Source organism: Trematosphaeria pertusa (genome assembly GCF_010094035.1).
Source record: "Trematosphaeria pertusa strain CBS 122368 unplaced genomic scaffold BU26scaffold_8, whole genome shotgun sequence".
In the NCBI taxonomy this organism is placed as follows: Eukaryota; Fungi; Ascomycota; class Dothideomycetes; order Pleosporales; family Trematosphaeriaceae; genus Trematosphaeria; species Trematosphaeria pertusa.
This window is the reverse complement of record NW_022987219.1, coordinates 147,302-166,931: the sequence shown is the minus strand read 5'-3', so window position 1 is coordinate 166,931 and position 19,630 is coordinate 147,302. Positions and strand designations below refer to the sequence as shown.

The 19,630-nt window shown below is 54.4% G+C and overlaps 6 protein-coding genes across 6 annotated transcripts; 3 read left to right on the top strand and 3 right to left on the bottom strand.

Moving 5' to 3' along the window:
- The first annotated feature begins 43 nt into the window (after nucleotides 1-43).
- BU26DRAFT_457818 (uncharacterized protein) lies at nucleotides 44-7,385 on the top strand. Its single transcript, XM_033824956.1, has 7 exons — nucleotides 44-608; nucleotides 754-864; nucleotides 1,073-4,647; nucleotides 4,729-4,761; nucleotides 4,812-5,039; nucleotides 5,094-6,926; nucleotides 6,998-7,385. Exons 1-7 carry the CDS (start codon nucleotides 515-517, stop codon nucleotides 7,109-7,111), a joined length of 5,988 nt encoding a protein of 1,995 aa, XP_033682852.1. The 5' UTR covers nucleotides 44-514; the 3' UTR covers nucleotides 7,112-7,385.
- A 403-nt stretch (nucleotides 7,386-7,788) lies between these two features.
- Nucleotides 7,789-10,033, bottom strand: BU26DRAFT_551305 (uncharacterized protein; the record flags this gene model as incomplete). The annotated part of the gene is made up of 3 exons (XM_033832097.1): nucleotides 7,789-8,387; nucleotides 8,566-8,571; nucleotides 8,614-10,033. 3 exons carry the CDS (start codon nucleotides 10,031-10,033, stop codon nucleotides 7,789-7,791), a joined length of 2,025 nt encoding a protein of 674 aa, XP_033682851.1.
- Nucleotides 10,034-10,673: 640 nt separating this feature from the next.
- Nucleotides 10,674-13,197, top strand: BU26DRAFT_595548 (uncharacterized protein). Its single transcript, XM_033834943.1, has 7 exons — nucleotides 10,674-11,594; nucleotides 11,641-11,755; nucleotides 11,803-12,061; nucleotides 12,120-12,353; nucleotides 12,401-12,659; nucleotides 12,710-12,860; nucleotides 12,917-13,197. The coding sequence occupies exons 1-7, from the start codon at nucleotides 10,719-10,721 to the stop codon at nucleotides 13,171-13,173; spliced, it is 2,151 nt and encodes a 716-aa protein (XP_033682850.1). The 5' UTR covers nucleotides 10,674-10,718; the 3' UTR covers nucleotides 13,174-13,197.
- A 910-nt stretch (nucleotides 13,198-14,107) lies between these two features.
- Nucleotides 14,108-15,055, bottom strand: BU26DRAFT_321874 (uncharacterized protein). Its single transcript, XM_033822073.1, has 3 exons — nucleotides 14,780-15,055; nucleotides 14,599-14,724; nucleotides 14,108-14,500 (listed from the first exon to the last, which is right to left on the bottom strand). The coding sequence occupies exons 1-3, from the start codon at nucleotides 14,939-14,941 to the stop codon at nucleotides 14,192-14,194; spliced, it is 597 nt and encodes a 198-aa protein (XP_033682849.1). The 5' UTR covers nucleotides 14,942-15,055; the 3' UTR covers nucleotides 14,108-14,191.
- Nucleotides 15,056-15,169: 114 nt separating this feature from the next.
- On the bottom strand, nucleotides 15,170-15,966 carry BU26DRAFT_565275 (uncharacterized protein; the record flags this gene model as incomplete). The annotated part of the gene is made up of 2 exons (XM_033833383.1): nucleotides 15,170-15,744; nucleotides 15,813-15,966. The coding sequence occupies 2 exons, from the start codon at nucleotides 15,964-15,966 to the stop codon at nucleotides 15,170-15,172; spliced, it is 729 nt and encodes a 242-aa protein (XP_033682848.1).
- Nucleotides 15,967-17,304: 1,338 nt separating this feature from the next.
- On the top strand, nucleotides 17,305-18,751 carry BU26DRAFT_565274 (NAD(P)-binding protein; the record flags this gene model as incomplete). The annotated part of the gene is made up of 7 exons (XM_033833382.1): nucleotides 17,305-17,545; nucleotides 17,598-17,840; nucleotides 17,890-18,080; nucleotides 18,189-18,315; nucleotides 18,360-18,416; nucleotides 18,463-18,567; nucleotides 18,618-18,751. 7 exons carry the CDS (start codon nucleotides 17,305-17,307, stop codon nucleotides 18,749-18,751), a joined length of 1,098 nt encoding a protein of 365 aa, XP_033682847.1.
- Between the last annotated feature and the right edge of the window lie 879 nt (nucleotides 18,752-19,630).

Here is a 19,630-nt window from a genome sequence, read left to right as displayed (position 1 = left end):
CTAGGAAACAGTAGCGCTGGCAGCCTACAGTACATCCCGCCCAGAATATAAACCATCCCGTTCGTCAATCGCATCTCCTTCTTTGTCAGCTTCGGGCATACAAGCTAGGCTTAGGCGCAGTTCTCGCAGTGAATGCATCACATGACCCTCCCTTAGTGGCTTGGCGCTAGTTGAACCCCCAAATCAGCGACCTCACGCCGTCGCCTCCGCTCCCCAAAGTCACAGATTCTCCGTTGCTCCTTCCTTCCATGACGGCCTCTTTACTACTTAATCTGCTTGCTCTCTGAGCCCCTTCCTTTCATTCACCCGCTCTACAGCTTTGCAAGCCCCGCCGCGCTTGCTCGCACGCTTGGCGCGTTTTCTCTGCCACCTTTCGGGCAACGCACGCCCTCCATCCACCTCACCTCACCCGCAACCCAGCGTACCCGCAACATCAACACCGCGAACGCTCCGCGCGCACTGCTATTCCTACGCCTGAGCACACCTACGCGCGATTTCCTCCGGCAGCCCCAACATGTCGTTTGGGTCTGGCGGCTTCGGGGGCTTCGGCTCCAACAACAACCAGCAGTCCACCTTTGGGGGATTTGGCTCCAACCAGCAGAGTTCAGGTAAGTGCACACTCTTTTTCCTCTGATGGCTTCGGCACCTTGCCCTCGCCCTCGCCCTCGCGCTGCGGTCGACGATGCGCACCGAAACGATGAGCGCCGCCGCGATATCGGTCCAACCTCTCTAACTCGCCCTCCGCGTCTCCAGGCTTCGGATCGAACACAAACACCTCCGGCAGCATCTTCGGCCAGTCAAGCAACACTGGTGGTGGCGCGTTCGGTAGCAACACCAACACCAGCTCTCCATTTGGAGGCGGAGGTACGTCGAAGTTTTGCGCGTCGCATCGCGTCATCGTTTTTGGAGTCCTGTCTTGCATCTCGTGCGCGACAGTTCGGTGGCGATATCGCCACGCCAACGCCGCTCCCAGCGCGTTTTCCGGTTGCTACCAGCAACTTCTGGTCCAGCCGTTGGATTTATATTTTGTTTATCTGTGTCTAGATACGATGACTGACTTTTACCCCTCTAGGTGGCTTCGGTAACAATACCACGACCAGCTTCGGCTCAAAACCTTTCGGCTCGACTGGCGGCAACCTCTTCGGTGGCAGCTCCACATCCGGCACCAACTTTGGCGGTTTCGGAGCGACGTCAAGCACCACCTCAACACCGTTCGGCGGCGGCAGCTCCGGCGGCGGGCTCTTCGGCCAGAACAAGCCTGCGTTCGGCTCATCCGCGACGGGAACTGGCGGTAGCTTGTTTGGAGGAGGCGGCGGCACCGGCAGTGGATTTGGCTCCAACGCACCAGGCGGCTTCGGTTCCCCCGCGGGCGGCTTTGGCTCATCGAGCGCCAACACACCCAACAACGGCACCGGGAGCACGCCCTTCCAAGCCTTTACCGAGAAAGACGGTACCGCCAATGCAACTCAACAATACCAGACCATCACCTTCCAGCAGCCGTATACGAATTACTCGTTGGAGGAGTTGAGGGTGGTGGACTACAACCAGGGCCGACGCTTTGGCAATCAGAATGGTCAAGCGGGCGCCTTCGGTCAGAGCACAGGATTTGGAGGATTCGGCACGCCCCAACCCTCTACCGGCTTTGGGTCCAACACCAACACCGGGGGTGGCCTGTTCGGGAACACTAGCAACACGGGCGCCGGCACAGGCTTCGGCTCGAACACGGGGCCGTCATTCGGCGGCGGCACGAGCGGCGGTGGCCTCTTCAGTCAAAACAAGCCAGGAGGCCTCTTCGGCTCGACAACTACCACCCAGCCGCAGTCAGGCACGTCTGGGGGCCTCTTTGGTAGCACCTCCAACACAGGCGGTGGTTTTGGCTCTGGTGGCGGCGGTTTTGGTTCTTCAACAGGAGGTGGGCCCTTCGGAGGACAACAGAACCAGCAACAGAACAAGCCTTTCGGAGGCTTCGGCGCCGGTACCTCGAACACAACGTCCACTCCTTTCGGCGGCTCAACAGGCGGCTTTGGACAGTCGAATACCGGCGGAGGACTCTTCGGTCAGCAGGTTCAGACGTCTTCCACCCCTGCCTTCGGCTCGACCACTCAAACTTCCGGCACGGGCGGTGGTCTGTTTGGTAGCACGGGCGGCGCTTTTGGCCAGAACCAGCAGAACCAAAACCAGCCTCAGCAGTCTGGCGGTCTGTTCGGCGGCTTCGGCCAGAGCCAACAAAACCAACAAAAGCCGGGTGGTCTCTTCGGTAGCTCCACCGCGTCTACCGGAGGAGGAGGCCTATTCGGCAACGCGGGTCAGCAGCAACCGTCAGGCGGACTCTTTGGCAACACACAGCAGAACCAAGGAGGCGGCCTCTTCGGAAATAAGCCTGCTACATCCGGTACAGGAGGCCTCTTCGGTGGAGCAGCGGGCACCACAGGAACTGGGGGTGGAGGTCTCTTCGGTGGCATCGGGACCCAGAACACTCAGCAGAGCTCCGGTGGCGGCCTATTCGGCTCTGCCAATGCCCAACAGAAGCCAGCTGGTCTGTTTGGAGGCTCGACCGCTACAAATGCTGGTACCGGGGGGCTCTTCAGCAATCTCGGGCAGACCAACCAAAACCAGCCTGCCTTGGGAAGCTCGCTGTTTTCCAGTCAGAACCAGCAGCCGCAGAACCAACAGCCCGCCGGCAGCAGTCTGTTCGGCGCTTCGGGCAGCTCTTTACTGCAAACTTCCATGAACACCAACCCATATGGGAATGACGCCCTCTTCGCTGGCCTTGCTACGCCGACTCAGAGCCCCGGTCCGCTTGCTACCCCACTGTCCAGCAGCCAGAAGAACAGGAAGAGCGCAATTCTTCCCCAACACAAATTGAATCCCGCCCAGTCGACGCGCCTTCTAACTCCACAGAACAAGCGGCCCGGTGGGTATGGATTCACATACTCGACCTATGGCACGCCAACCAGCGCGTCTAGCCAGTCCAGCCCTCTCAATGGCAGCATATTTAGCGGTGGCAGCATCTCTCGCTCTCTCGGAAAGAGCCTATCGACTAGCAACCTACGCAACAGCTTCACCCCAGACACGAGCATTCTCGCTCCCGGTGCATTCTCAACAACTGGGCGCTCATTCGGCAGCGGCAGCCTCAAGAAGCTGAATATCAACCGCTCGATCAATTCGCGACCCTCTCTCTTCGATGATGCCTCCCCAGCGAAGCGTGTGAGCTTTGCCGGCCCCAGCGAGAACGGTTTGACGAACGGAACCACAGTCAACGGGTCAGCGAGTGGCGCGTTAGTTGTGCGAGACGAATCTGGCGATGCTTCACCAACAGCCTCCTCCGCTACTATCAATAGCGAGGCAACAAACGGAACGTCATCACGCCCAGAGATGGAAAAGGTTAACGGCAAGGAGCTTACACCTGTTCCCGAAAACGGTCCTTTAGCTCCTCGCACTTCTGCCTCGCTGAACATCCAAAATGGCCAGGCCCTAGATCCGAAACCGGGCCCATACTATTCAGAGCCACCCATGGACCAGCTGAAGAAGATGAGCAAGCGCGAGCTCGAGAGCATTCCGAACTTCGTCGTTGGTCGTGACAAGATTGGCAAGATAGAGTTCAACAAGGGCAAGCCGGTGAATCTGTCTGAGACTCCCCTGGACAAGATATTCGCCGACATTGTTCTGCTCAACGCTCGCAATGCCACCGTCTATGGCGAGCACTGCAGCGTGCCAAAACCTCCACTTGGCTCGGGCTTGAACTATCCATCTCGCGTAATTCTCGGGAACTCATGGCCCCGCAACAAGGCCGGAAAAAAGGATGCGAAGCATGTTGAACGTCTAAAGCGGGTGAATAACACTGAATTCGAGGACTACCGTGTCGATACCGGCGAATGGATCTTCTCTGTTCCCCATTTCTCGTCGTATGGTTTCGACTACGACGATGACGAAGACTCTAGTCCGTTGAGCGCCGCACCCGACACCCCCGCTCAGCTTGGGGACAGCCAGTTGGCTGGCACGCCTCAAGACGACTCTTTCGCCAGCCCGACCCAATCCAGCCCGGATGATACCTTTGACTTCAAGAAGGGCATGCGCAAGCGTGCCAATGTTCCAGGACAATTCGGAGACGAAGTTGCTTACGAGGAAGATGAAGAGATGGAAGAAACTCAAGGCGAGTCTTTTTTAGGGGAGCGCTCCGTGGGTTCGCTTGATGGTCAGCAAGACTACACCGAAGAGAGCGGGTCTGAATCGGCACAAGACCAGAGCATGGCGGATTCTGTATCTGGACCGGTTCATACCACGGAGCGACCAACCGCGAAAGGTCCAGACCTTTTGAAGGATTCAGTCAAGCCCAAGTCGATTCTCAAAGCCAACCAGTCTCTGCGACCGACTATAGGTACGCCCTCCAAGGTCCAGTTGGCGTTCGATGATGACTGGGCAAACGCGCTGCAGCGCACGATCAGCCCAAAGAAGCAGGATCGACAAGCTCTACGTGAGAGCCAGGGCCATGTTCTACAAGAGCGTGATGGTAACGCAATGAAATTGGCGCAGTCAACCAATGGTACCCTGAAGACACCGAATCTGATGGATCTGACGGGTTCCCTCTTCGGCGAGATGGACAAGCGAAAGGACTCTTCAATGAAGAGGACGGGACATGGCATTGAGGTTTGACTTCCCCTTCCCCAGCATATGTTTTTCAGTCGGGCGCAAGTCGTTTTGGGTTTCCATCACGGGTCTCCTTGTTAGATTGACGCCCTGGACCTAGTGTCCATCATGTATGTAGCTTGAATTCACATGGGGACAAGATTTGCTGAAACTCTTGTCTCTAGTTACCATATCCGAAACGACCCAAGACATCGCACGATCTCGACCAGTTGACCGGCACCGACAAAGACTTCCATAGCTGTAATAAGCCCCACTTTAGCGAGGACGGAACACTTGTGTACGCAGACAAGGGTGCCGCAACCCCTAATGACGACATCTTCTCCGCTCGCAAAGATCCGATTGTCGGAGCCCAGAAAGCCATTTGCTTCAAGAAGTTGCCGACTTTCCCTGATGTAAGTTTGCAGGAGTGCTCATCGTTCATGTGTCTTGGTAGTAACCACGAGTAGGCTGTGCCACCAACCGTGAATCTGCAGAAGGAGTGGACGAAGGTCTTGCTCCGCACTGACGGAGCTCCCTTTGCGAAGTTACAGACCGACCCCGCCCCTGTGACCTTCGAGCAGATGGCGGACGCTGTCCCGCTTGGTACAACAGCGGGCGTTCATGAACAGCAAGCATGGAAGCTCCTCTCACTCCTCTTTGACGACCTAGATCAGGCCCCTAGTGACATGACTCAAGAGTCTTTCACGGAGAACAAGGAACGTTTCCGAAAGGAGAGGCTCTCGGAATTCTGGAGAACTTTGGTCTACGAGGATGCAATGAAGCACGTTCAAGAAGCTGAGACCGCTGAGGAGAAAGCTCTCGTATATCTAAGCTGCAACTCCGTTGCCGATGCCTGCCACGCTCTTCTGCAAGGGCTGGATCTTCGCCTGGCTACCATGGTGGCCCAGATCGGTGGCGACGCTACGACACGCCGAGATATGACATCTCAGATCGAAGAATGGCGACGCATGGATGTCCTTGCCGAGATGGATGATTCCATCCGTACCCTCCACGAATTAGTTGCCGGCAACTGCGCGCAGTCAGAAGGCAAGCTCGGAGGTGGTCGTGAGAACAAGGCCCCTACCTTCAACATCTCCAGTCGCTTTGGGCTGGATTGGCGTCGTGCTTTCGGTCTCCGCCTATGGTACGGTACCATGCCCGACGAACCCATTGAGCTAGCCGTTGCACAGTTCGCTGATGCTCTCCGTGATGGGAAAGAAGACGCCAAGCCGACCCCTTGGTTCGTTGAGCAAGGCGTCGACATGGGTTGGAAGGATCCTGAGGCTGACGACCGCGAGGATGTGCTGTGGGGCATTCTGAAGCTCTATGCCTCTGGGAAAATGGAGCTACCCGCCAACATCGAGGATGTCTTAGCTCCGGAGAACGTCTCAGGCCACCCCATGAACGCCCGCCTCTCGTTCCAACTTTTCCAACTCTTCAAGTCACGTCAGGACGACGCAGACGAGGATACTCCCCGCAAGGTTGGCATGCCAGTTGTTCGTGACGCCGAAGGTCTCCGGTCATCCTTTATGTCATCCAAGGCATCTTCCGCCGACAAGGATGACCAAGCAGAGGATCCTCTGGTCGAGCTTGGTGATAAGCTCGCCCTCACCTATGCAGCTTCCCTGCACACCCGAGAAGACTGGACTACAGCTGCCTGGGTCTACACCCACCTCTCCAACCCGGCCATGCGCGAGCACTGCATCCGTTCTCTCCTCAACCAGTACTCCAGTACTTACTCCCTCGGCGATACCGACAAAGTCTTCAACTATGTGGCATTTGACCTTAAGGTCCCTGATACGTGGATGCACGCCGCCGCAGCCCTCCAAGCCAAGACAGAAGGCAATGCTCTCCGCCAGGCCATGCACCTCATCAAGGCCGACGAGCTTGAAGAAGCACATGAGGTCTTATGTCGCAGCGTCGGCCCCGACTCTATCATCTCTCGCGACTACGACGCCCTCCGCGAGCTCATGGGTGGCTTCCTCCCCACCCCCACGAACAGCCCGACTGCTGACCATGCTTTCGGGCGTTCTTCGAGCCATCGCAAGGAGCCGGTGCCTGGCTGGAGCCAGGGTGGCCAGATCTACTTCGACTACATCGAGCTGCTCGATCTTACACTGCAACGCTCGTCGTATCGTGTTGATGAGGAGCTGAACCAGCGGATTAGCATCTTACTAGGGAAGCTGCAGCATGCGCTGGAGATTGTAGCAAGGGATCGCTGGGAGGGCTGTGGGCTTGAGGAGCGGGTGGCTCTCACTGAGATCGCCGGAACCGTGGCGAATCTTATCCCCAAGTACAAGGTATGTCTCCCGTTTGAATCTGCTCGGATGCCCGTGCACACATGTGTGGATTGGTTTTAACCTTGATCCAGCCCGCTGAGCGCTCGCGAGTCGTCAAGCTGCCACTTACGGAGGATCTCTGGCTGAAGCACTCATGCCAACTGAGCACGCAGTACTACCGCAACGTGGTGGCGAGCAGCAAGTAGAACTGGCTGGATCCGTACGCGGAGATGTGTCTGATGCACGTACGGCCGCTTCGGTACGGTCTTCACTGGAACAATAGTAAGCGCATCTGGAATCTGTTTTATGGGGTGAGCGCGGGATAAAAAAGTGGGTTTGGTTTGGGTTTGTGTTTGCGGGACTTGTGAATGCATGGCTCCTGTTTCTTGCCTAGGAGGCATTGGCTGATGAGTGAAGGGGGGAGAGCCAGGCCTCCTTTCGATTCAGACGTGTACATTATGATTGTGAAAAGAGAAAGAGTTTAATTCTTGAACCTTGTGCGTCTGTGTATGGGTGAGCGGTCGAGTCCGATGTGACTATGTCTCCGTTGTGGTGAAGTAATGTCAGCGGTGATGTACTGTTCATGCCAGACAGTTTATTGTTTTCAAAATACGGGCCTTCCTGGGGTATTTATTGTGCTTTAGTTAGTCGGTATGGATGGGACACTTCCACATCAGGTTGCTAGGTATTACAAGCCCGTCCATGCCTCCCAACCTAATGCTGATCCACGTGATTAGTTCATTCCCACATATGTAGACCTAGAAATGCTACCTTGGCCACAAGGAATGCACCAGTGAGCGACATTGAAGTCCCAAGGAAATATGGCTGACATCCCCACCAAATCTCTCCTTGAACGCACACGACGCACCTCCCTCCCTTAGGCTTACACCTTCGCCCCATAATCCAGCAGGACTGTAGCCTTAGCTACCAGAAACGCGCCCTCAAGTCCCGCTTCTTTGACGCAGTCTGCAAATTGCTGGTTGGTGATATCCACGGAGAACTTCTGCCCGTACACGATCGCGGACGCTAACCCGGCTGGGCCTGCTTCGGGACGTCGCTCACGCTCTTCAAATTGGATAAGCGCGGGGAACAGGCAGAGCTTCACTTTCAATCCCTCCCGGCCGGTGCGAGCAATATCGCTCTCGCAATCGCATGTCATCCACTCCTCATCATACCGGGTGCCCGCGGAGATCCATTGGATGCGGAAGCGCAGGTCCATGGGGCCGAGCTGGCGCGAGATTTTAAACTCCAGCGCCTTCATAAAGCAGGACTGTAGTCCGCTTAGCGGACAGTAGCTAGAGTATTCTTGACCCCAGAATCGTGTGCTTTGGGCCGCGTTTTCGAAGAGTGGGAGAGATATTTGCAGGATAGTGTTCGCGCACTGCGTGGCCTTTAGAGGAAGCTCCTCCTTTTTAAAGGATTCGTCATCGGTGAGGAGCTTGCACACTGCGAGGTGGAACTCGTGGACTCTTGTCGGGCCGTCTAGATAGAGGCGGATTAGATATGGATCATCTTGCTGGGGCTCACCACGGCAAGAATTACCCCTAATTCAGGGAATTGTCCGAAACCGCCTCTAACTAGACCCCTGTTTTAGACGCAGTTTTCGAAAAATTTCCCTAATTTAGGGAGTGGCTAACCGTAGTGAACTGGAGCTTCTCACCTTTGACTGCAACCAATGTATATACCTTCTCCAACTGCCTAGACATACCGCTGAGGAAGTCTGGGTAGGCAGATTCGAATACCCAGCTGCATAGAAGGCGCCCGACTAGAGCTCTCATGACCTGCCATGCCTTTGCCTCGCTCAGAAATTTGGCGTAATGCTCCCCAGTTCCGGCATCTTCTGCTAAGAGCACATCCAACTCGTCTCGCAAAGCATCTGGAAGATCGCTGACACAAAGCTTCGGGAAGAACTGCTCTCTGGCACCGAGGGTGCACTTGATAGAGTCCCGGAGCTGCGTCCACATCTGTCGTGAGACGGGGAACGAGGGGTTCCGGGGGAATTCTCTGCTTTCCAAGCTTCCAAAGACTGTGTTGAAAGTCTTTGCCATGCGTTCTCGCTCCCGGTCTCTCGTAAGCATATGCTCCAGGATCCTTCCCAAACTATCTGCAAGATTGTCTTTGAGAATCCTTTCGAAATCTTTGTTACGTTGACTCTCGAGAGCTATCTTATGCTCGTATTCGTTTATTACATGCTTCTGCGAGGTGATCTGGTTTTTCAATATCTCAACTTCGGCCCTCAGCGTCTGACATTCGGAGTCGAGTAGCACATTCGTGGCTATTAGGGCGGGGTCGTCGGTCCGATCACTACCCGCTCCAGTGCTCGAGTTGGTATTTGGGAAACAGTCATGAAAACTCATGGCGGACTGGTCATCTCGTTCTCTGTGGGTGGAGGATGCGTGACCCGTCGTCGGCGTGAAATAAGAGTCGTCATGAATGACGATGGGACCCGCATCTTCAGAGACTGGCAGCGTGGTGCTCGTATCGGGAATTCTTGCTCCGCATGCCCGTGTACGAGTGAAAGACGGAGCGAAATCATTCTGGTCGGAGTTGTCGGAAATCTCCGTAGAGGGAACGTATGGACTGTCATTCCCATGTTGCTGAGACTGGTTGTGTCCGCTCTTCTCGGGCCCGTGCGCGTCGCGCATTGCTTGGAGCCTGGAAGACCTTCGTTTTGGTGTCGGGGCAGTTTGAGGCCTTAGCCAAATTCGGATCCTAGGCCTCGTTCTGAGCTTGACTATGAGGCTTTTAGAAGGGCTCTGGCTCGCAGCCCGATCGCCTTTTTCATGTAAAATTCCGGAACGACGAGACATGTAGTCGGGATGGAGTCCTTCCAGACCATACTCCCGCCGATATCGATTCGCCATATCGAAGTACTCTTTTGGAAGGGTGCCGCGCCTTAAGCTGTCGCTCCCTCTCTCCCTCATCTCCCTCAGTTTATCCTCCGTTCTCCCCCTGCACGCAGCCGATGACAACCAGGCGTGCAACAATTCCTTGCAAAACCGGTTTGTTTTGAAGTGTCGATTCATGTCATCGGCGATCGCCTTGAAGAAGTTGGCTTTGCCTCGGTGGACGTCAAGCAGCGCAAACAGGAGTGCCTTTTCTGCATTGTCGAAGTGCGGAGTGTCCATGACAATTGTGTGCTTCCTATCGATATGTCGAAGCTGTTTGTGGTGTAATTGCAAAGGATGGGCATGAGTATTGGACAAGGAGGTTTCGGTTGGAAAACAGGCTGACCGGAGTCTGGGTGGGGCGGCAATCAGTACTGTGCCGATACGGACTAGTGTAGGTGCCACAGCTAACGTATGTGTAACCAGCAAATCATGCTTCTCTCTTCAACCAACCTACGGTGAGGGCTTCACGTGGCTAAATAGTATGGGGATTGGGTCTTTGAGTGACCAGACCGACAATTGCACGGCTGCTTGTGTCACCGATATGCCTCATGCATGCATGGCGCACAAAAAGCAAGCATCTCCCAGTCGCCCCGCTCCTATTGTTTGTGCTTCAACGGCTTTCTCTCTCATTCCTTTCCTCACGGGGTGCATTGGATCATATTCGAAGAAGCCGCCCTGTTGCTAGCTAGGCAGTTCTCCGCCGTCTTTGAGTTCGCTGTCATATAGCACCTTTCGTCTTATTAGTGAGCTTCTTGCTCCCACGGTCTAGCTTGATTCGTCAATGCTAGGCAAGGAGGCTGGTCAGCTAACCCCCTTCAGAGGTGGAGCTTACTTGCTAACGTGTTCTAGACACAGAATTCTAGACTTACTTTGAACCAACTCCAACTCGCCTGGCAATACTCTCCATATCCCTCGATTAGATATGGACTCTGCCGGTCTCCGGAATCCGAACCGAATGAAGCGTTCGAGGGGTCCCCCGAAAGGTGTCCCCAAACGCGTCTCCAAAGGCCCCTCCACAAGCAAAAACAAGCCGGTTATCTTTGCAACTGCACCAGATTGCGACGATCGCCTCAAAGTTGCCATTGACTTCGGAGCAACTTACACAGTTGCAGCAGTCTGCAATCCCAAAGCTCAGAGCGACTACGGAAAACCAATCATTCACGTCGTCAGTGGCTATCCACAGGAGCCACACTCGGAAACCGGCATCTCATTGAGGGGGGTGCGAACTGTGACGTCGTACCTTGAGCAGGATGACACGCAAAGAGACAGAACGCATGGTACTGGCGGAAGATATCCGGTCAATGTGGAATCCACCACAATGGCACAAGGGCTTCCATCTGGCTTTCAGTGGGGATACCCGGTCGGCCAAACACAACGAGACTTCATCGGTGACTTGGCTCGACAATGTGAAATCCAAGGGATGAAGATTTTGCTGGACAGCAACGAAAGAGGAGAGACCAGAGAGGTCAAGGCAAACCTGCGCGAAAGCTTGGGGAAGCTGATCACCCGCCGGATCATCCCAAACGAAGAGGCCGTCATCAGGCATTTTCTTGTGGCCTTCTTCGCTCATTTGAAGACGGTCCTCGAAAATGATCACGGACTTACTCCGCTAAGTCAAGTGGAGTACATCTTTACCATCCCGGCCATCTTCGAGGCTCGCAGGCTGGAGAAGATAATGCAGACGTCGCTGGGGCTTGCCGGTCTTCCGAGAGCACCGGCTACGGGAGAGTACAAGTTCTTCACTGTGTCTGAGGCAGAAGCGGCAGCGCAGTATGCGGTGCCAAAGTCCCAGCTCCAAGTAAGCATCAAGCTCCTCCTGCACTGTTCTTTGTTGACTAGTACAGCCCGGAGAGGTGTTCGTGATCCTAGACCTGGGAGGCCTCACAGCTGACATCTGCACATTTGAAACCGAGAGTGCTGACCCGTTACGACTGGGAAGAAAGGTTGTCCGCCCAGACGGTGGGTTCCTTGTTGCGCATGTTGGCACGATACTAAATCTGCGTCAGGGGATACATGTGGATCATCCAATGTGAATCACGAATTTCGCAAAGTGGCCATTGAAATGCTGAGTTCGATACATTATAAACCGCCGGAAAACCTCACCTTCGATGAAGTTGTCGATAGGTTTCTTATGCGGCCGTTTGAGTCAGATATCAAGAGAACCAAATGTGGAGAAATGGAAATTATCGGCTGTCTGCCTCTTCCTGGACTCGAAGCAAATTACAGCACTGATTGGGCACGCGATGGAATGATGGTGGTTACCCAGTAAGTGACTCACCCTGCGTTTGTTGCCGATGTTACTGTCGTGGCTCATGATGATCAGGGCTGTCTTGAGAAAAGTGTTCGAGCCTACCCTTCAGAGGATCGAGCGCCTGCTAAAACGGCACCTTGATGAATCAAGGTGTGCAAACATAGAGGTGGACAAGCTCGTCACCGTAGGGGGCTTCGCGGACTCGGAAGCTGTCCAAATACGCCTGCGCCATTTCATGCAGGAGTACAAGGTTAAGCACGGGATCGATATCGAAATCATCCGGCCAAGCTATGAGTTTGCAGGAAGGTGAACCTTCTCTTCTCCAACTCAAGGCAACTGCTAACTAAATTCAGTATCTATGCTAGGGGCGCTGCCCCGGCTGTGGCTCATGGCGCCATTCTCAGGTCCTTGGACAAGAGCCTGGGCCCGAAGAAATGGCCACGTCGGCACGTGATGCTGCGCCGACACATCCCCTGGCAGAAGCGTGTAGGCTGGACGGCTGAGGAATGGGAAGAGTTACATAAGCATGCCGCGGAGGTAGGCGTCGACGGCAAGTACTATTGGTTCAGCAGACTGCAAACCTTCATCGCCAAGGTCGACATGGACGATACGGTAAGTTAGTGAATCTCTGCAACACAGTGATCTAACATAGCCCTTCACAGACCGCTCCCGCAATGAAACCCGTTCATCTTAGCGAATTCTCTTCCAAACATATCTTCAGTAACGACGAACAGTGGGACTGCAGGGAAGAGATATGGGAATGCGAAGACCGTCTTCCCAATTTCATTCACGTGGAAGATGCGAGGAAAAGAGGTGCGTTAAGGGTTGCACATACCACGGCAAACACGTTAACTTACCATGTGATCCAGGTGCAGTCAGACTTGGTCTGATTCAATGGAATGCGGACGAGCTGCGGCACACGTTGGAGCCGAAGCCTCTCCGTACCAGGGGAGGCAAGAGGGACGAACGCCGCTGGGAACTCCAGTTCAAGGTTAATGCTAGATGCGTCGATCGAGAGCTAGATTTCTGGGTTGAATACGGTGGCCAGCCACAGGAAAATACGGTGGAGAGGTTCCCTGTCACGACCTTGTTTGACCCGGGGTATGCCGACACGGGGTTCCACTAAGTATCTTCGGCATCCTTGTGCGGGATCTTCATGAGGAAAATGTGTGGCCATCATATAGGTATTGGACAAGTCGGTGCATCCCCGATCCGCTCTTTAGGTTCGCATCTCTGTTATACCAGGAAATCTTTTCATAGCTTTCGTATGCTTGCCAATCAAAAGCTTCCGTAAAAGAAAACCACAATAATATAATACTCTCACAACATTTCATTGGAACAGTCAAGTATTTCCAAGTACGTCCCACAAAGCTTCAGTTATACCTCTAGATTACGTGGCGTGGGACCCCCGTTCTTGGGGGAGGTAGCGGCGGTGAACAGTGATGTCACGTGACGTGTACTTTCGTCTAAATTTCCAGAGTAATATACTCCATCACGAGGACTGTTAGAAATTGCAGAGTATCTCACCGTCTTTCATGATTGCCCTATTTGTCAAGCCTCCGCATGTCTTCTGGGATGACTGTCCAGCTTCTAAACTTCACATAGATTTCTTAAAAGGGACTAGTGTAGCGGGCCTCTATTGCGCGACTGATCTCGAGAGGCCACGACGGGAGAAAGCGCAAGAAACCAACCGAAGCAATGGAAAATGTATTTGCTGGTGCCTTAGGCAGAGCAGTCAAATCGCTGCATCGAGGTCAGTACCAGACACCTGACGTTTCCGGCGCCCTAAGTCCAGGGATTCAAGAAAAAAAAGCCCAAGCCTTCACTACACTCATTGTAAGGCGGCATTATTAAATGCTTTATTCCTGGTCGTTAATTGTATTCCGGTTCGCGTAATCATGAACATAGTGGAAATATGGATCATCATGGATATCTGGACCTCGATCACTATCTACCCCCTAGTCTCTAATAGTTAGAGCTAATATATACATCAACAAAGTATCATAGACATGTGTACTGAAGCAGCAGCCGCGCCTGTAATTGCGGTTTAAGAGGTTAATGCCTCTATCCATATAGCAACCGGCAGGGTGCCTGGGGCATCATTCTCCCTCCGGTGCCTCAAGCAAATTCAAACTACTCGCGCATCAAAGGACTCCCCTGTAATCGCTGTCTCGACATTTCGCGGGTGGAGGCGCCCTTGACACTTGGTATCGCGAACTGCGACAGTATGGGCCCGATTTGCGATCGAATAGCACCAGCCGGGGGCGAGTGGGTCGGATGGAAGATATAGAAATCCTCCACGTACGGTACAATGCCCCGGGCGTGCGACAGCGGTGGAGGGCAGCGCGTAGTGGCTTAGTTGATGTAGACGTGACAATTTTGCGATTCAGCCAAGGGAAGCGCAGGCGCGGCATTTTGACGTATCCGAAAGGCAGGGCCCGGTGTAGAAGATTCTGCAAGATGTACGGTCAGAGCTGAGATTGAAATATCAGTGTCGTGTGTGTGGCGTGAAAGCTCGAGGGGCTCGCGCGCCCATTATCCAGATCCGTACTTTGATAATATGTCGCCAATACCGCCCATCGTAACACACTCCGCATAGCAAGCACGGCACATAGAACTCCGCATATTCACACCGGTGTAAATTGATGCCTTCCCATCTATGATTGTTGTGCGACGACTACCCTTGGCGTCAGCTAAGCTGAGCTGGGCGTGTGGTGTCTTGGACAGCCTGCCTCGGCAGTGGATCGTCTTCCTCTCGTCCAATCTTGATATTTCCCATTCGCGTAATTAATTGCGGAGAAGAGTGAGGGATGCCGTAGCCAGGGCCAATGTAAGCTTGAGGGACGATTAGGCGTTCCAGCCCCCACAATCCCGACAGGGGGTGAAGCTCGCATGTTGGCGTGGATTCGGCTTAGCGGTGCCTCGTATTAGTAGCCTATTTCGTCGTCGTGAAAACAGGGCGAGGAGAAGATAGGGAGGCGAGGCGAGTGAAGGCCCCAGGGAGAAACAGAGGAGTTTGAATCGTGGGAATACGCTTCGCATGGAGGGTCGTCCGTAGCCGTGTATGTGTTCCCATACGAGAATCTCGTACGTCCCTTTGTGCACAGGCTGCAAGTGACGTCTCAGGGCGCCCTGTGGTATCGCGGGTGATGGTATGGAGATACGGGCCTTGAATGCACGTCGACTCGTCCGCAGTGGCCATAGGAGTCCATAAGAAAGAGGTCAGAGCGGTGCGCCGGCTCATGTGGTTGTCGCGGGGGTGTGGGGAGCTGCTCGAAGGAGTGGTGTGAGTGAGGAGGCGTGAATTGGAACTCTTCCGGTCGTGATGTTACTGGCGGGGTAAAATCTAGGCCAGGCATCCACGCTGGCACATTCCACGATGAGATGTTGATAGCTGGGGTTGGTTCGTAAATGGATGTGTGCCAGGCTGGTTCGAAGGTAGAGAAAGGCTGCGACGTTGCGAGGAGGTGGCTATCGTAGGCCGCAGTCGTCGCTAGCACTGGGCTAGAAGCCAAAGTGGAGAAGCCGTTGTTCGAAGGAAGGCTCAAGGTGGCGGCAGCCGGCACTGGGGCATGATACTCTGGCGACATTATAGGTGATCCGTCGCCCTGTTCTGAATCTTGAGCTGTCTGTTCGCTGGAACTTCCGTCTTTGAGAAGCTGCTGGAGGTACTGTAGCTTTCGCTTCCGCTTTTCTCCTACACAGCAAGTTGTTAGCTACTTCACAGGCTAAAGGTCGCGTTAAATGGATGCGATGGAAACGTACGATAGTTCCTAGAAGCTATCCTGTTCTGCTGCTTCCGAATCTCGCTGTTGGGTTTCTTGGGCTTCTTCCCCGATTCCTCCCCTACGCCGGGGCTTCTCGATTTCCTTCCTGGTCGCGATGCAGGTTGAGTCTGAATAGCAGGTGCAGAAAACATGGCGCCAGCAGATGAGAACAGCAAGAATCCGAAGGAGTGGAGTATAGAAATCGAAAAGGAGTTGCTGGCTCTTGATATGTTGATTAGCGGAAAAGCAACCTTGGAAACGATCGCCAAGGTCTAATACATATAATGATCGATGCTCAGATTCCAGAATCTCGGGGATAGAGGTCTAGCCAAAAACGGGGCCAATTCCCTGTCAGGCCTTTTCTTGGGGTAGCTGAATAATGTGGACGAGAATAGCAACCCAGCAGAGAGGTAAACAAGCATACGGCCGCTGAATCCCTCGCAACTAAGCTTAACCTTAATCCCGCCACAGAACACCGCTCTGGATCAGGGGCTCAGTCGTCTATGCGTGAGCATGTCGATAGCACAATGCCCTGCCAGGGAGACGCCAGGTGACGACCCGTTGGTTGTCGGTTCGTCGGTGACTCGGTTATTGGAAGGCTGTATTAACATATACCGCATTGGGAGAGTTTGGCGACCGAATGAGCGGCTGAGAGAAGGATGATTCATCCTGTGGTAGCGGCCAGCCGAGTTTGGTCCGTGAAGGGGGACGCACGTGAGCAAGCCCGGCGGTGGACGGCACGACCGGCGTTAAACGGCAACGGGCAAGACCTTCGTAGAAGGGCGGAGATGCCGTTCTGCGGCGGGAACGAGAATCGCGATACAGGGTGCAGGGCGCGGTGGAGGAATGCCGCGGGGAGTTCCCGCAAAGTTGCAACGCGCCATTTCAGCCCCACTAATCCAGATTCGGTTAACGCTCGTGCTTAAATTCATCCCAGGCCAATGAGATCCGACCAGCTCGTGATGCGTAAGCATACCGGTCTCAACAGCCTGACCGCCCACTCTCTTCGGCCGAAGAATGGAATCAGTACGGAATCACGCAGCGCCGTCGTGATAGAATCTCCAAGCGTCCCCTTGTAGCCGTCGTTCGTGATGTCCAATCATCGAAGTATCCAGCTGCAGAGGCCCAAAGCTCGACCTACATTGGGCTGCGCACAATGACGCATGCACGCCTACCCACACCAGCGGCAATTACCCTCCCGTCCGCCCTGCGCAACCTCAAAGCAGCGCAAGACGGTGGCAAGGCCGTTAACTCCTTGACTCCGCCGTAGAAGGTGCGAAACCGTTTGCTCGAACGGGCGTTCCTATCTTCTTAACTCCACGATGCCGCTCGGAACTCCGAGTACCCTCATGTGAGTTCCGTGTATAAATCGCGCAGAGGGCGTGTTGCCATGCTGTATCACTCATCGCAGACCTCACCGCCGTCGTCAACCGAGGGCATCCGAATTAGGAAGTAAGATACAGCAGTTATTTGTCACTGATTACCAAACTATGTCTCACCACGGGACTGCGTTCTCTACTGATCAAGAGGCGCGTCAGAAGGTCCTGGGCCGGCATGTTGAGCAATCCGGGAGGTTCTCGCCCGAGGCGACTGCGGAGGAGGTCGCCGCAGCGCTGGCAAGGGACATCGCCGGCAAGACAGGTCAGTATCACGCTTATCAAATGGTCCAATCTGGAACGACTCTAACACAGCCTGCAAATGCAGTCATCATAACGGGTGCATCTCCCTCAGGTAAGGCTCTTCACCAAGGCTGTGAGACCTACCGTTGGTTAACTTTTTCAAGGCATTGGGGCTGAAGCTGCCCGGGTGATTTTCAAGCACAACCCCAAGCTTCTAGTATTGGCCAGCCGCCGTAAGGAGACTATCGATGAAACAGTCGCTGCAATAGCAGGCTCGACCGCCCCCAACAATGTGAAAGGGATAGAGATGGACCTTGCGGACCTTGATTCCGTGCGGGAGGCGGCTGCCGAGATCCTCAAAACAACCGCAGTGGTGGACGTGTTGATCAACAATGCTGGGATAATGAGTGGGTGGTCCTGGCTCGATGAGCGGGCAGTCTGCTGAGTGGCCTGCAGTGCTTCCCAAGTTCACGACGACGAAACAAGGAGTCGAGATGCACTTTGGTGTTAATCATCTAGGTCACTTTCTCTTCACGAACCTCCTTGTGCCGGCTCTGCTCAGGTCTCCCGCTGGAGCAAGCGTCGTGAATGTCTCGAGCGCCGGACATCAAGCCAGTCCTGTTCACCTAGAAGATGTCAACTTCGATGTAAGCTTGATCTCCAGCCTCTCCACGAGCGGCAAGCCCGAACGTGGGCTTAGCCATACCCAGCCAGAGGTGTTCACGGATGGACCTGGCTGATTACTCTCGAATTAGAATGGAAAGTCTTACGATCCCTTCGTAGCCTATGGGCAATCCAAGACCGCAAACATCCTGTTCTCGGTCTCTCTGACCGACAGACTAAAGACTAAGGGCCTCCGGAGCTTTTCGCTAGATCCAGGAGGTAAGTATGCGCGCCCACAGTATCGACTCTGCTAAACTCGTTAGCTGTCCCGGGTACTGCACTGAGTCGAGAGATTCCGTTCGAGAAAAGGGTCGCGATGGGTAAGTCCGATGGCTGTTCCTAGAGGTCCTCGCTAAAGCTGGTCAGGGTGGTGGAAGCCCGATGGATCGCTCGCCGACAACATTCCATGGACTTCGGTGGCAGCGGGGGCCTCGACCTATGTCGTGACCGGGTTTGATAGGACTATTGATGGTGAGGGTCCGAGCTGAGCAACCTGCGAAAGGCACTGACTTCTTCGACAGACAAAAGCGGAAAGTGCTTCGCGAAGAACAATGTTGACCCTACCACTGCATCGCACGCGCTCGATTCTAACACTGCTGATAAGCTCTGGGCCTTGAGCGAGAAGCTGGTAGGACAGGAGTTCCGCTACGATTAAGGGCAGAACACCTGGCACAGCAAGGCTTCCCGAGTTGGACAGTAGGAAGAGCGTGGGCCCTGAGCTAGAGCACCAAATGCAATACATCTGGCCGATTCCCGCAAGTGGCACCCATACAAATCCGTTCCAAGATTCAGGCCATGATCTCCGGCGATAGGAGCCTACTTACGTGTAGTGTCAGCGGATCCTTATGCATGTGGTGGCTCAGACCGCAGTCAGATGGTATTATGGCCCATCCCGACGCAAGATGCTCGCGCGGTACGATGGCAATCTCTCGGTTCGCAAACACTGATGTACTTCACAGAAGGCGCATGCCGGACTGCCACACCCCGGTCGATATTTCCGCGAACACACGTCTGGCCACACAGTCGGGCGAATTAGGACCTGAGCAGATGTGGTTCCAATGTACATCAAGCGAGAAGAATTCGCGAAGCAGGCGACACTTACGCGGAGGAAACGCCCATCCGTTCACTAAGTCCTCCAGGGTATCCCGACCTCTCTCCCAAGGCATCACAGCCGATAGCGTAACGAGCGAGTTCCGCAGACGTCAGAAATGCAGTCGCTTGTATTGAGGATTGCTTGTGGCTAAGTCAGGTCGCCTTGTTATGCGCTAAGATCAAACAGGAAATGCTATCACGTGCTCGCACTAGCCTCGGCAATGATTAGCCCCTGAACCAAAGCGTCGGATCTCAGCCCAACATCAATCCATCACTGAGAGAACATGCGCAAGTCACGCTCTGGACCCGGTCTTCTCATTTATTTCTTCCGACTTACACCCTTGTTCTGGCTCCTTATTGAGCATCAGGCGACTTCAGGAGCACAGTTTCGGAGCAGTTTTCCCTCCTCACGATGAACATGGCCCCTCCCACGGCCTCGCGG